The sequence below is a fragment of the Eleutherodactylus coqui genome, chromosome 5, assembly GCF_035609145.1.
Source record: "Eleutherodactylus coqui strain aEleCoq1 chromosome 5, aEleCoq1.hap1, whole genome shotgun sequence".
Taxonomy (NCBI): Eukaryota; Metazoa; Chordata; class Amphibia; order Anura; family Eleutherodactylidae; genus Eleutherodactylus; species Eleutherodactylus coqui.
Genome location: NC_089841.1, coordinates 199,985,982 through 200,000,266, shown reverse-complemented (window position 1 = coordinate 200,000,266; position 14,285 = coordinate 199,985,982). Strand labels below are relative to the sequence as shown.

At 41.8% G+C, this 14,285-nt stretch overlaps 1 protein-coding gene across 2 annotated transcripts in view; it reads right to left on the bottom strand.

Moving 5' to 3' along the window:
- Positions 1-456: 456 nt before the first annotated feature.
- SEMA4D (semaphorin 4D) overlaps positions 457-14,285 on the bottom strand; it is a 71,387-nt gene continuing 57,558 nt past the window's right edge. Inside the window, exons 13-19 of one of the 2 annotated variants that reach the window (XM_066604055.1) lie at positions 12,309-12,424; positions 11,452-11,624; positions 9,986-10,029; positions 7,038-7,244; positions 3,076-3,279; positions 2,331-2,425; positions 457-1,135 (exon numbers count right to left, since the gene is read on the bottom strand). In XM_066604055.1, the coding sequence (XP_066460152.1) occupies positions 1,106-1,135; positions 2,331-2,425; positions 3,076-3,279; positions 7,038-7,244; positions 9,986-10,029; positions 11,452-11,624; positions 12,309-12,424 (869 nt within the window). In that variant the 3' untranslated portion in view covers positions 457-1,105. Of the gene's footprint in view, positions 1,136-2,330; positions 2,426-3,075; positions 3,280-7,037; positions 7,245-7,411; positions 9,268-9,985; positions 10,030-11,451; positions 11,625-12,308; positions 12,425-14,285 lie in introns of those variants that run through there. The other variant, XM_066604054.1, reaches the window with a different exon arrangement.

Below are 14,285 nucleotides of genomic sequence, written 5' to 3'. Positions count from 1 at the left end.
AATGGCATATACAGTTTTAAACACATGCCTGGCAAGACAGATTTTCTTTAGGCCTCCTGCAGACAGCCGGGTCGGACCCCGCTGCGAGAATATGCAAGCCGTGCCCCTGCAGTGACCACTGTGGCTCCCCTCCTCCCAGCATCTTCTCCGCTCTGCTTTGTGCCGGCTGCCACCCAGCTGGTACATGCGCAGCGCAGAGCCGGTGTGTCAGCCATGACGTTTCTGTGCAGGCCTCTGCGAAGCTCGCACAGAAATAGGACATGTCGCGATTTGTTTACCACGTGAGTTCTCACACGGCCAAATCACGGCTGTCTGCATAGGATTGCATTATCTAATGCAATCCTATGGCAGCAGGCACGGGCGGAAATTCTGTGGGAAATCCCACCACGGATTTTCCGCCCGTGTGCAGGAGGCCTTAGTGAAAAGAGAAAAAAAAAGTATAAACAAAAGACATAATACATACAAATCAATTTTATTCCATGGGAATGGTCAAAAGGTATTCACCACTTTGTAAACTGAGTCAGTTTCTTCACCTAGTTCAGAATTCCCTATGTAGGCTAGCAATGATTTTATAGATTAAGCTGGTTATACAGTTATAAAATAAGTGCAAAATATGAATTTTCACATTTTTCAAAATAAACTAAATAAAATTCATAACTTCACATGGCAAATTCTCATAATACTAAATTACAGTCCCTCTCCCCATCAGTGGCGTAACTTGAAGCTCCCGGGCCCCGATACAAAACTTGTAACAGAGCCCCCAACTATAATGCTTTACTCATAGTACTGGGTTCCCTAAATGGAGAAGAGAGGCCTTATGGGCCACCTAAGGCTCCTGGGCCCGAGTGCAACCGCATCTCCTATAGTTATGCCCCTGCTCCCCATAAAGGTTGAATGGAAAAAAAAATGTCTTGTTGATCCAAAAAATGGCAGTATCCTCAAAATCTCACACTATATCATTGGCAAATACAGAAGAGCTAATTGCATGAAGCAGCAAAATCATAAACAAAGTCCCCCCCTTCCCCAGGCCCATAACACAACACTGTTGATGACGGCCTGGCTGCTTATTCCAGGAATCTGTCTTGTTGCAGTTTTGCCACTTTGTCTAATTGCCGTCCTTCTTGTTGCAGCTCTCCTACAATAACAGAGAACGGTTTCAGCACATTCCTTGGGACAGTTTTAATCAGGTTAAGTGCTATGGCAGACTGACATGAATCCATGCTCAACCCTTTGTAGAAGTGACCATGTTTATAAACCTGAGTGAAGTAAGGTCCAAAACTAAAGTTCAAAAATAAAGAGGAAGTGAGTAACTGAAGTAAAGACTTTAACCAATGAAGCTCTACAAAACAGGAAATGGGGAAATAATTTACAATGTAAGAAAAAAAGAAAAACAAATAGAAATGTTGCTATTAAAAAGCTGAACAGATAAGTTTAGATGATTGTTACTTTGGAAAGCTACATGTTTTTGCTTGAAACAAACTAATATAATTCAGATTACAATATGGGGTTTTGTGCCTTTATTAACCTTCCCCGTTTTGTGTGTAGTTACCTCAGCAGCTCACTCTTTAGTCGCTGTTAAATTGATTACATGTGCTATTTATCTAAAGATTATAGTTTCTTATTATCGTATATACTAGAGTATGAGCAAATTTTTTAGCACTTTTTTATGCTGAAAAATCCCCCCTCGGCTTATACTTGAGTGAGGTAAAAAAAAAACAACCAAAAAAACCCAAAACGCAGTATTTACCACGTCCCATCCAGCGTCTGTGTCCCTGGCCCGATGGTCTTCCCAGCGGTGCGGCAAGCTGCTTGAGAATTCTCCTTGCTGTCATCTACCTGCTCAGCTTTGAAGTGCCCTGCTGTCAGCGCTGTGATTGGATCAAGTGCCAGACAATCACAGCCAGCGCTCGATCATTCACAGCCATTCAGTGAATGACATCACTGAATGGCTGTGATTGGTTTATCAAGTGACGGCTGTGATTGGCTGGCGCTCGATCCAATCACAGCACTTACTTACACAGAGCTGATGGCGAGGGAATTTAAAGCCGAGCAGGGAGATGACCATTTTTTTTTACCTAGTATATACCGGAGTATAGCTGGGCTTATACTCGAGTCAATAAGTTTTACCAGTTTTTGTAGTAAAACTTATTGATTCGGCTTATACTCGAGTACATACGGTAATTTAAAATGTAAATTAAAACAATATCATACATACCTTTAATGGGGAGAACTAGAACAAGCAAATTACAAATAAATGTATAAACTTAGATATAACATTTAATGATAAAAAAATATATAAAATCCAATATAAAATCACACAATCACTGTACCCATGTTTTTTTCCAGCCCTCCATTATGTTGCTGTGCTCGCTAACAGCACTCTTCCATCTTGATAGTTCATTTGACCAGCCGTGATTTACTGAACCTGGAGAAATAATGGAAGCAAATGATGCGCTACTGAATTAAAACCCTCAGAAAGTTAGTATTTATCAACACAAAAAGCGTTCTACATAGCAGAATAATCTTGGTCTAGCGAGGGCCACTATGCAAGCAGTCCCCCTAGAATGATTATCTGTTTAGCGAGGGCACTACGCAAGCAGTCCCCCTAGAATGATTATTATCTGTTTACCATGTTCTTTTGCCAAGTAGCAGCTTAAATCAGTCTGAGAGATTGCTTAACAGAAATTGCAGTTGATAGGCGACACTGCCTGATCTCCACACTCACTAACACACTGGTGACATGCGATATGGCATTCCTGTCTGAGACTGAAGATAACCGCTAGAAGCCAGCACTGAACCATGGATCTAAAGGCAACTTCTTTTTTCTTCTTACAAGGGGTGTACACCTTTTCAGCAGCTTCTCATGGTCTCCTTAGCAAAGGCTACAAATATTCTGCAGGTCTGATGCAAATAACCTGCAGCAAATGTGCTGTGTGTGTGCAGGCACCCCAAGTAGGGACAGATGATCAACATCTACATCTTAAGACATACCTGTTTCCAAATAGCATGTTTTAAGTACATAGATCTTTTAGGAATGTTGCATCACAAGAGGTGGAGACAGTAAAGAATCTGTACCTGTTACTCTAATGAACACTTTCGCAGACTTCTGTCCAGCTTCTGATTCAATTGTGCAATGATACTCTGCATCCTTAATGGCAACATCTCTCACCCAGCTGAGGATGTGCACATTGTCTTCAGCCAGTGGGAGGATAGCATCCTTAGCGCAACTCTCCATTTTTATTCCATCTTTTATCCACACAAAATGTGCATCTTTTGGCCCTAAAGCACAAAAAGAGAAGGTTTAGAACTTACAAATTATAGACCTCTGGGAAATTTTTAAAAAACCTATAGATGCACACAGCTCTGTATACTGTGCAGTGGCCCAGAATGGTATTGCAGGTTGTCCAGGAATACATGTGGATATTACTCTGACGTGTGCCACCCACCTAAACAAGACCAAGTACATCCATTCATAGCCACAGTATTCCTTAATGGTAGTGGCCTCTTTCAGGTAGAGAATGTGCCCTGTCACACTGTAAAATATCTTCAGGAATGGTTTGCAGAAAAAGAAAGTGTCTTGGGTGTCGTCTTGGTCTACAAGTTCCCCAGATTTCAATCCGATTGAGTATCTGTGGGAGGTACTAGAAAAACAATTTGGATCCATGGAGGTCCAACCTCACAACTTACATGTCCTGCTGTTAATGGCTTGGCGCCAGATAGCATAGGAGACTTTCAGAGGTCTTGTGGAGTTCATGCCCCAATGGGTCAAAGCTGCTTTGGTGGCATGAGGTGGGCTTACCAATATTAACCCCTTAGTGACGGAGCTTTTTTCTGTTTTTCCATTTTCCTTTTTTTCCTCCCCCTTTTAAAAAATTGTAACTCCTTTAATTATCCATCAACGCCGCTGTATGAGGGCTTGTTTTTTGTAGAACGAGTTAAAGGCCCCTGGATGCCATGACACCCACACAGCTCCCTGCGATCTCATCGTGGGGGGCCGTACGGGATCCCCAAACATCGTTCGGGGGATTTAAATGCCGCTCTCAGATTTGACAATGGCATTTAAAAGGTAAACAGCCCTGATGAGCTGCATGGCTCATCACAGCTGTTGCTGCTGCAATCGCTCTTCATACATAGACTGCCGATACAGGCAGTCAAAAGCCGCACCAGTGGTCTTTAAGGGGTTAATGTTATGGCTGATTGGTGTATATGAGCCATGCAGAGTAGAGCTGCTCTCTGTGAAAGTGGCTTTAGAGTACAATGAGAGCGCTATGGCCCTGCATGAATCAGAACTGTCACAGAGGAGATGTAGCCCAGCGAACTAGAACACACTGACACTGGAAAAAGTATACATGAACTATTATGTGCAGCAAGGACACTTTTTCGACATTTCCCAATAGTCTTAGAAAAATCAATAATGAACGATTTCTGGCAGATTAAAGTGAAAGTAAAACACACTGAAGCTAGGACTATACTATGTAGTCAATACTGTGATATTAATGCTAGTAGTCTTAAAAGGATCTCATTCCATAACTTCATACAGCTTAAAGGGGTTCTCCCACTTCGAGCTGTTTTCAGACAGCTCTGTACATTGCGCAGTGGCTTGGGTTGGTACTGCAGGCTGAGTCCCATTAACTTCAATAGGATTCAGCCTGCAATGCCAATCTGGGCCACTGCACAATGTACAGAGCTATCTGAAAACAGCTAGAAGTGGGAGAACCCATTAAGGTGCAGTATATTTCAGTGTTTCATCATAATCTGGGAAGAACAGGATGTTAAATGTAATGTGGCTGCATAGTTCTGTGTATTTTAAAGTGACAGCTTTAAAAAAGGTCAATGGTTTAAATTCGGCTACATTTCATTAACAGAAGAACGAAAACAAAAAGCTGTTCTGTACATTCTTTTGAAAGCCAGTACTTACTGTTGCCAGTCCAATAGAGTATGCTTAAGATTAACAAAAGGGACAGAAATACAGATTTAACAAGTTAGCAATATAAAGCAATATTCAAACTGTTACAAACTAGAAGCAACCTAATACAAATGTAGTCTTGGCGTGGGTGGCTATTTCAGTGTTGCAGGTTTGTCCCTATTTGCATACATTGGAAGCAAACATGGGCAAAGCTACATAAAACTGGGTTGTTGGACTATGGAGTAAACCAGATATAACAGGCTGCTGTAAATGGAATCAGAGGACAATAGGAGGCTGGGTACTTGTAGATTGTCGGCAGGATGATCGCTTCTACCTTTTGTTGAGCAGTCTGGAAAAAACAAAAACACACAGACCCTGTGGTGTCCTCAAACATTTGGGGAATTGTGCTTCCTTATCAGTGTTGTTTATACAGGCTACACATATACTTGGAGGGACAGATATTGGTCTGTGAAAGCCATGAACACAATCCCTGTGATGTCATCAAATATTTGGGACTATTACTCTTTATCAATGACCTGGCTTAACAAAGATTACTTCAGACCCAAAAAGTACAATGACTTATTTTAAGGGGCTGCCCGGGACTTTGGGCGTCTGCCTCTCGGGATTCTCACCACCGCTGTTAATGTGGTCAGTGCTGGAAACAGACAGCACTGATATCACTACAAGGGCAGTTCCCCTTGAATTCAATTGGAGCTGTAACGGCAATGCCAACCCAGGCCACTGCCCTAAGGACAGCGCAGTCTGCTTCCTGAGCTGCCGTGTTTACAGCGGCACCAGGAATCTGATGATCAAGTGAGCGGGTCAGGGATAGAAAAATGTGTTTTTGCTGCAGTGGCCTTTTGATGTTTTAGCCTGGGTTCACATAGCCAGCCATGTGGATGAGATTTCTCAGACGGCCAATCCGCTGCGGTAAGTCCGGCTGAAACCGCGGCTGCCACAGCCACGGTTTCAAAAGAATGCAGCATGTCTATTTATTGTTTACTTCCGTCGCGGCCGGCGTCCTCTATGGGAGTGCCGGCCGCAATGGAAAAGCGAGCGGCCGGGCCGCTTCAAAGCCGCCGCGGGTTTTTCAGCAGCGGTTCTCCCGTCGGAAATCTCGCGGTTTCGGCTGCGGTCAAACTGCGGGATTTTCGACGGGAATACGCCTAGTGTGAACCCAGCCTTAGGCTTCCCTCAGACAGACGCTTTTTTCCGCGATTACTGCAGCATTTTTAATGGAGCCCCTCAGACAGGCGCTCCCGTGCCGCGATTTTCGAGCGGAGTCTGTTCTATTTTCCGGCATTTAGCGCACCTCATTAATTATGGGGAGTGCTAAAAGCCGGTGTCAGCCACAGTATCGCTGTGGCCAAAAACGAAAGTAAGTCACGGCGGTTTGCCGAAGACCTGATTCTTTTCAAATAGAGGACATTGAAGGAAGGTTTTGCCAATTATGCTGCTTCTTTATTATGTTTATTTTAAATTTTATTAATTTGATTAAATAAGCCATTTTCCTTTTTAATATATGGAATTTTCATCAAAGTTTTATTCAAAGCGCATCTAGAATATGGTAGTTAACAGAAGCACTTATCCCAATATTAGGCTGGGTTCACACAGGGCGGATTTGCCACGGAAATTCCGTCTGGAATTTCTCTGTGGCAAATCCCACCTGCGGCCGCTGATGCCGGGATCAGCCAGCCATGTGGATGAGATTTCGCGGCAAAGCGAATTCGTGGCTTGACGTGATTTGCCTGCCGCGAGCGAAGAATCGCTATGATTCTCTTCTCGTGGACAGGGGGGGCCGTGCTTTCCATAGCAACGCTATGAAAAGCGTTCACTGCATTGCCTGCGGCCGGATTATCTCCGCAGGGAACGCAGTGAGAATTCGCCCGTGGACAGGAGCCCTTACACTGAACTATCGTTTGAATTCACTTTTTCAAGCGGTTATTCAGCCAAGAGTCATCCCGCGTAAGGTTCGTTTAGATGTAGTCTACACAAAGAGATTGTTTTTTGAGATGTTGGATTAGAACAATTTTATATTAAATTTGTGTATATGCTTTGTACACACAAAAAAGGGATGATAGTCCTGGTTAATAACAGACATAATGCACACTTACTAACTAATGCTACTTACCAGTTCCATGACAAAAGAGGTGAAACGATCCATGGACATGAACCAGCTGGCCCTGATCACTTAGGAAAGGAGGGAGCAATTTAAGTACATCTGTGTCTGTACTAGACAGAACCTCAAGTGGCATGCTGGATAATGAAGGAGGCAGTTCAGAAGCCATAGAAGACACAAAGGAAGTGACGGAAGGAGGAAAAAGTATGGGAGATGAGGCTGTGTGACAGAGACAGGGATAGAAGAGAGAAAAGGGAACTAAGAAAATAAAGAAGTATAACCCAACAAAATAAAACACACGCACTAAAGTACAGGAAAGAGACATATGGAAGATGAAAAACAATACTGTAAAGGTGTGAAAGCCAACGAGTCACAACACTGGCCAATTCTCTCAAAACAATAAAATAATACTTTATTTTAGGGCTTTCTGATTTGACATTTATACAGAACTGGTATAGAAAAATAGACATTTTTGAGAAATATAAACAGCAAGAATCACAGTGTATTCTCCCCTACAGTCTTGTATATAGCCTATGGAAAGTACGCCCTAAGCAATATTACCGCTAGAGTTCTTTCAGATTTCAGTCTTTATGTCGATGCAAGCTTATAAGATACTGCATTCACTCCAGTGTGTCGACTGGTAAAATATATTACTAAAAAGGAACGTCTCTGCTGAAACAGTTTGTTTTCCCTCATCGTCCAAATACACATTGGCGTATATTAAAGTAGTCACTTCTCATTTTTGAAACCCTGACCAAGATGTCATTGCGGAAAGCAGGGATTATTTACATCTCCCCCACGTAATATTCATGCTCTGGTTCCAGTGTAGACTGTAGAACGTGTGGAATTTCTGTGTTATATCGTAGATCGTAAAAGGAAGGACACCAAAAATTGTTCTTTTTTTTCTCCCTGAGAAAGCAAATCAACTTAAAAATATATCTGTCAAAAAGCCAGGAGGCAAATTCTACGCAGAACATATGTACAAGCAAGTTGCCCTTAACTTTTCACCTTCAAGTACTAAAAGAGAACAGATGGGACCTATGTGGGCCCAAGTGAGCAGATTTTTACCAATCTGATAAACGATTAACTTCCAATTTGGAATTCACTTCATAATTCGGTATTGTGCAATGACTGAATATACGTCATCAGTCTGCTGAGAAGAAAAAAAACAAAAAACATCGAAAAGGAATGTAAATGAAGCGGTAGAATCCAGTTGTATCTCAGGGCTTAGATGGGAACATCCCTATATCCACGCTTCCTTTTACGAAATGGAGTGGACTGCAACATAGCCCTCTTGCTTATGGCTCAGAACGCTTGAATCCCAATTAAGTCTTTCAATCGCCATCGGAATCTGCATATTTTATCTCACACTTGACGTCGAATGGTTGGTCCATTTCTTTTTCTGGGGTCGTCTCATCTTCCTTATGTGTGATGTTCCCATTGCCACAGTCCGGCTCGGTCTCGTAACCGGTGTCATGAGGAGCTTTCTGGGTATCGCCGCATTGGTTCTCGGGGCACACTTTCTCCACCAAGGTTTCTTTAACCCCTTGTTCACAGTCTTTCAGGTTGAGAGGGGTCTTCTTCTTCCCATGCACCATAGCATCACGATACTTCAGACAAGTGGCTGGAAGAAATCCCTTGTAGCAATTGTATGTCAACAACAAGACGAAAAGGAAGAAGAAAAGGATGACCAAGATTATAAGGAGGGAGCAATCATTGGTGTTTGTCAAGTACAAAGCCTTTCCAACTCCGACATCAGCCACGGAGCTGTATACCTCCATAAGAGATACTGTGGGTGTTATTTTGTTGTTTAAATTGGTTACGCCGACAAATGGCGTCGCTGCTTGAGTGGTTGACATTTTGGTGGTCCCCTTTGCAAGTACATAGAAGCGAGTGGTCTCTATGCTTTCTTTCCTCTGTGTTGTAGATTGCGCTGTGCTCGTCAGGGGGATTGGTGTCCGTTCAATCTCCAAATCATGTTTCATAACCACCTGAGAAAACACTTTATCCATTATGGTCTCCTTTGACCAGCAGTGGTAAGTGCCGGCATCCCACTCTGTCAAATTGAGTATTATTAAGGTACTCTGCAGAAGATATTTAGGTGGGCTTATTTTCAAGGTTTTGTTATTGAAAGTCCAAAACACTGAAGCCAAATTAGACTTGTAAGAGCATTTCAGCTCTACCGTGTTTCCTGCTTTCACCTTGTACCTCATACTTTTCCGGATTCCTTTATCAGCAGAATCTAAAAAAGTGGGTACATATAAACAACCATTCTGTTAAATGAGTCTACATTGCAAAGTTTTCACTTTTAAAGCACTGATGGAAGGCTTTAATACCTTTGCATGCTTGGTTTTAAAGTATAACTTAAAACTGATAAAAAAGAGAAGTAGACAGATCACTAGAACATGTCAGAAGTTGTAATCGGTGGGGGTCCGAGGGTTGAGACCCCCACTGATCGCTAAAACAAACTGACAGAAGCAGTCTTCTGAGCACTGTGCCCGTGTGGCTGTCACTGGCGAGCAGTTTACAGACTCCATAGACTAGGAATGGTGCCGTAAAACGCTCCTAGGAAGAGCGTAAATAGCCAAACAGGCAGAGTACTGATATAAGTGCTTTTGACAATTTGTTTTAGCATTCATGGAGGTCTCAGCCCATGGACCCCCAACAATTATAACTTTTGACATAACACTCCAACATGTTAAAAGTTTTTAAAAAGTTTAGTTACACTTTAATCCCCACATGCTTCTTCAAAACAAAAATCATATACTTTGATAAAAGATAAAACACTGGGCTAGGTCGTATTTAATAAATAACCTAATAATATATGTTTGTATATATATAAATAACCTAATAAAATCATATATGAAGGGACCTCAAATGTATTATGAGAAAAGGCCAACTGTCCTCAAATCTCCCCAAGATTATTAGACTCAGAAAATGTTTAAAATGAGAGAACGTACCTGGGCATTGAGATGCATCTCCATTCAGTGCCTGGATCAAAAGCCTGTAACCAACAATGTATACATGACAATCAAGATAACGGTGACTTTGGAATGTATTAACACTGAGTATTTTAGATGCAGTTTTCGGGATGAGATCAATGTAATAAACCATGTGAAATCATTAACATACGGAACTGTTTAGCATTAAACGTTATGACACCTTTCTACATGTTATTGGCTGCCTTCAGTTACCTACACTGGTGGAGGCTGCAATCTTCATTTATTTACAGAATCCCTCATAGGAAGTTTGCAACCTAGTTTCTTAATTTTCTCAGAAATGGCCATCCCTCCCAGTAATACATATAGGATGTGAGCGCTGTGTGTTCAGGATGCTGCTGTCTTCACTAGATCTCATGTATTAGCACAGCTTCGCTCCTGTACCAAATTCTCCCACTACAGCCCATTAGAGAGGTCTTCTCGGCATCAATGTCTGTCAGCGCAGAGACGTATGCAATTCTCCCTCCCTGCAGTCTGCCAAGAGTTCTCTTGTCTCTGTACACTGATACATAAGCCTATGTGATTCACAGTCTCCTGTGTAGACTTTCCTTCCTATCTACAACTTGTGTGAGCAGCCTTTCCTGAAGACCTGGATGCTCGTCCCTCTCCCCTCTCTGATCTGCCACATACAACATCCTTCCCCCTCTCCATACTGCCATTTGTAATACTGAAAGAAAAACGTCTATATTGCAACCATCTGCTCTGTGCCATCACATAGGGGCTACGAATGCTGCAAGATCAGCATTTACATCTACAACTAAGGGGTTAAAAAGCCTGTTGCACTAGCTGTGTAGCACAGCTGTCACCCAGCAGTTATATGGAGCAGGGTCGGGTCCCAGGCCCAATCAATACAACCCCCAGCGTTGGAGGGTACCTAAGTCCTCCCACTTGCACACGTCCTCCCTTTCTCATGTAGGCTGTAAATGATTGAAAATAGATTTTCAGTGCAGTCCATAACCTTTAACTGGTTTTTACCTTGACAAAAATGTCCCATCTTTGTTTCAAAAATGAGTAATATGAAAAAAGTGCACATAAACCACAAGCGCTAAGTAAATGAGGCCCCTTTGATGGAGGTTAGGCAATTACTATTCTGCTTATATTTTATTTTTTAACTTTGTTAGGTCACATTCAAATTTGCATCACAGGCTCCGCTCAGAGCCCCGGCACAGCCCCAGCAGAAAACCCCCCAAAAATAGTGCAGCAATCTGTGCCATTTCATCTGGTAAGGTACCGGAGGGCATAACAGAAAGCAGACAGATCCCACCATAGTCAATGAGGTCTGTTCAGCATCATTTAATTCATCACTGGATGGATGTGTTTGGGTAGGGGGTTCCATTTTTATGCTCCCATAATGGAGCAAGAAAAAACGGAAGCCCAACGCAAGTGTGAATGTAGCCTTATTACTATATTTATGAACTGTTCCATACCTGTCAGTGTTACTTTCATCAAGGATAGAAACACAAGAATTCTTGACCGGGTGCCAAGCACAGTAGGGATCCCTTGTCAGTATGCACTCTGTGCAAGAAGTGAGCTTCTCACAGAAGGCAACAGGAGACTGCACCACCTCAGTGTTGGATCCAGCATAGATGTATCTTTTGCTCTAAATTAAAACAATGGTAGAAATCATGAATTGTAGTGATCTGAATGGGCAAATGAGAGACTAAAGGCCCATAAACACAGAGAGACGAGTGCTCAAAATCGCTCAAAAGTCGCTAAAAGCGATCTTTTGAGCGATAATCGTTGCGTCTAAACGCGCTGCCATCGTGCACTTTTTGTGCACTGCTAGTTGATCGTTAAATTCAAGCCAGCCTGAAAATTATTCTGCAGTCTAATCAGGGCCGCATGCTGAGTTCTCCGCAGGTAGTGCTGATAGTATTGTTTCAGCTACTTAACCTATTGGAGAACAAAAGGAGCTGAATGGAGATAAGAGCCCTTGGGCTATTAACTGCATTCAGCTAAAGGCTTCATTTGCATGCTAGTAACCTACTTAATAGTTTATGCAAAATGATCACTCAAAACTGTCACTCAAATGGTCGTTTGAGCGATCATCGCTCCGTGTAAATGGGCCTTAAGATAGTATTTAGAAAGTAATACACAACTAATTGGCTATCCCGCATGCAATGAATTTGTATGAGATAAATAAAAATGAAATGTACCGTTATTCTAATTATATTCACATATACTAAAAGAAGCCAAAATTAAAAGATAAATAAGTAAAAAAAAAAAATAAGTCGAACATTTAAAAGTTTTGAGAAAAAAATACTTTATAAAGAGTTAGGCTTACCTGCTTGTCTGAAAGTAATAATGTCTTGACTGACTGATGAGCAGGGAATAGGACTATTTCTTCAATGATCCGTATCTCTGTATCATGGCTGATTGCTTTGTGCAACATACCTTTGTCTACAAAAAATAAAAATAAAGTAAGCTGTCAAAACCCCCAAGTTCCCAGTAATGTGGTTCAGGCACTAGTGATGTGCACTAGACAGCTCATATGCCCAGTGCTACTTACTCGCTGCTGTTCGTATTTGAAGGGTATGGAAAAGCGTAAGATTGGCGATGATTACTCATTATTGAGCTCCTGCTGACAGTACGTATTTACATACTATATTTTTGACCCTGGCAGCCCACCAAGTTAAACAAAACAAAAAAAGGGCTTACAGAGAAAAATAGCATTTAGCTAATGTATACAGTGGATATAAAAGTCTAGACACCCCTGTTAAAATGCCATGTTTTTAAAAACCCAACAAAGATGGATCCTTTCAGGTTTATTTCCACCTTTAATGTGACCCCTTATCTGTACAAATCCATTGAAAAACTGAAATCTTTTAGGGTGGAAAAATATAAAAAGAAAACTAAAACAATGTGGTTGCATAAGTATGCACACCCTAAAACTAAAACACTGTCGATGCACCCTATTACTTTAATGACGGCACTCATTCTTTTTGCATAGGTGTCTATCAGCATGGTACATCTTGACTTGGCAGCCTTTGGCCACTCTTCCTTGCAAAAGTGGTCCAAATCTGTCATATTGTCAGGTTATCTTGCGTGTAGCGCCCTCTTCAGGTCAATCCAAAGATCTTCAATGGGATTCAGGTCTAGACTCTGGCTTGGCCATTTAAAACTTTGATCTCCTTCTGGCTTTGGGTCATTGCCATACTGAAAGGTGAAATTCCTCTTCATCTTCAGCTTTTTAGCCGAGGCCTGAAGGTTTTGTGCCAAACTGGACTGACATTTGTAACAGTCATAACTCCCTCCACTTTGACTAAAGCCCCAATTACAGAATTCAAAAATCAGCCCCAAAGCAAAATGCTGCCTCCAACATGCTTCACTGCGGGTCTGGTGTTTTGGTGATGCGCAGTGTTGGCTTTGCACAAAACATACCTTTTGGAATTATGGCCGAAAAGTTCCCCCTTGGTCTCATTAGACCAGAACCCGTTCTCCCACAGACTTCTAACAGATCTGAGGTTTTGGCAAAACATAGCCGGGCTTGGATGTTTTTCTTTGTTAGAAAGGCTTCCTTCTTGCTCTCTACCCCACAACCCAGACATATGACGAATACGGGAGATGGTTGTCACATGCACTACACAACCAGTGCCTGCCAGAAATTCCTGCAGCTCCTATAATGTTGCTGTCAGTCTCTCTGCAGCCTTCCAGACCAATTTCTTTTGGTCTCTTTATCAATTTTTCAGGGGTGTCCAGTCTTTTGTAATGTCCCTGTTGTGCCAAATTTAAACGTTTTGTTGACCATCTTCACTGTGCTACATGGTATATGTAATGCCTTGGAAAGTTTTTGGTCCCCTTCTGACTGATACCTTTCAACAGGTAGATTCCTTTTATGTGCTGCGAGCTCTTTATAGCTTTTGCCGAAAAACTCAACTAAAAAAAAGCTTAGGAAAATCCTACTAGAAGTGCTGAACTTTATTTGGGGTAAATCAGAATTCCTGTAAATAATGGTAGGTATGTTCTGACTACTATGTAATAGGAGTTTAACTGTGATTGACTAATTCTGAACACAGCCAGAAATTTTCCACCCCAAACGATTTCAGTTTGTTTTTCTATGGAATCGTACAGATAAAGGGTCATATGAAGGTGGAAAGAAATCCGAAAGGATTCATCTTTGTCGTATTTTTTAACCCGACAACATGGTGTTTTAAAAGGGGTGTGTAGACTTTTTATATCCACTGTAAGATGTCAATGCAATACACAATAATACAAACAATATGCCATACCTGAAAGTACACCTATACTTTAAAAAAATAAG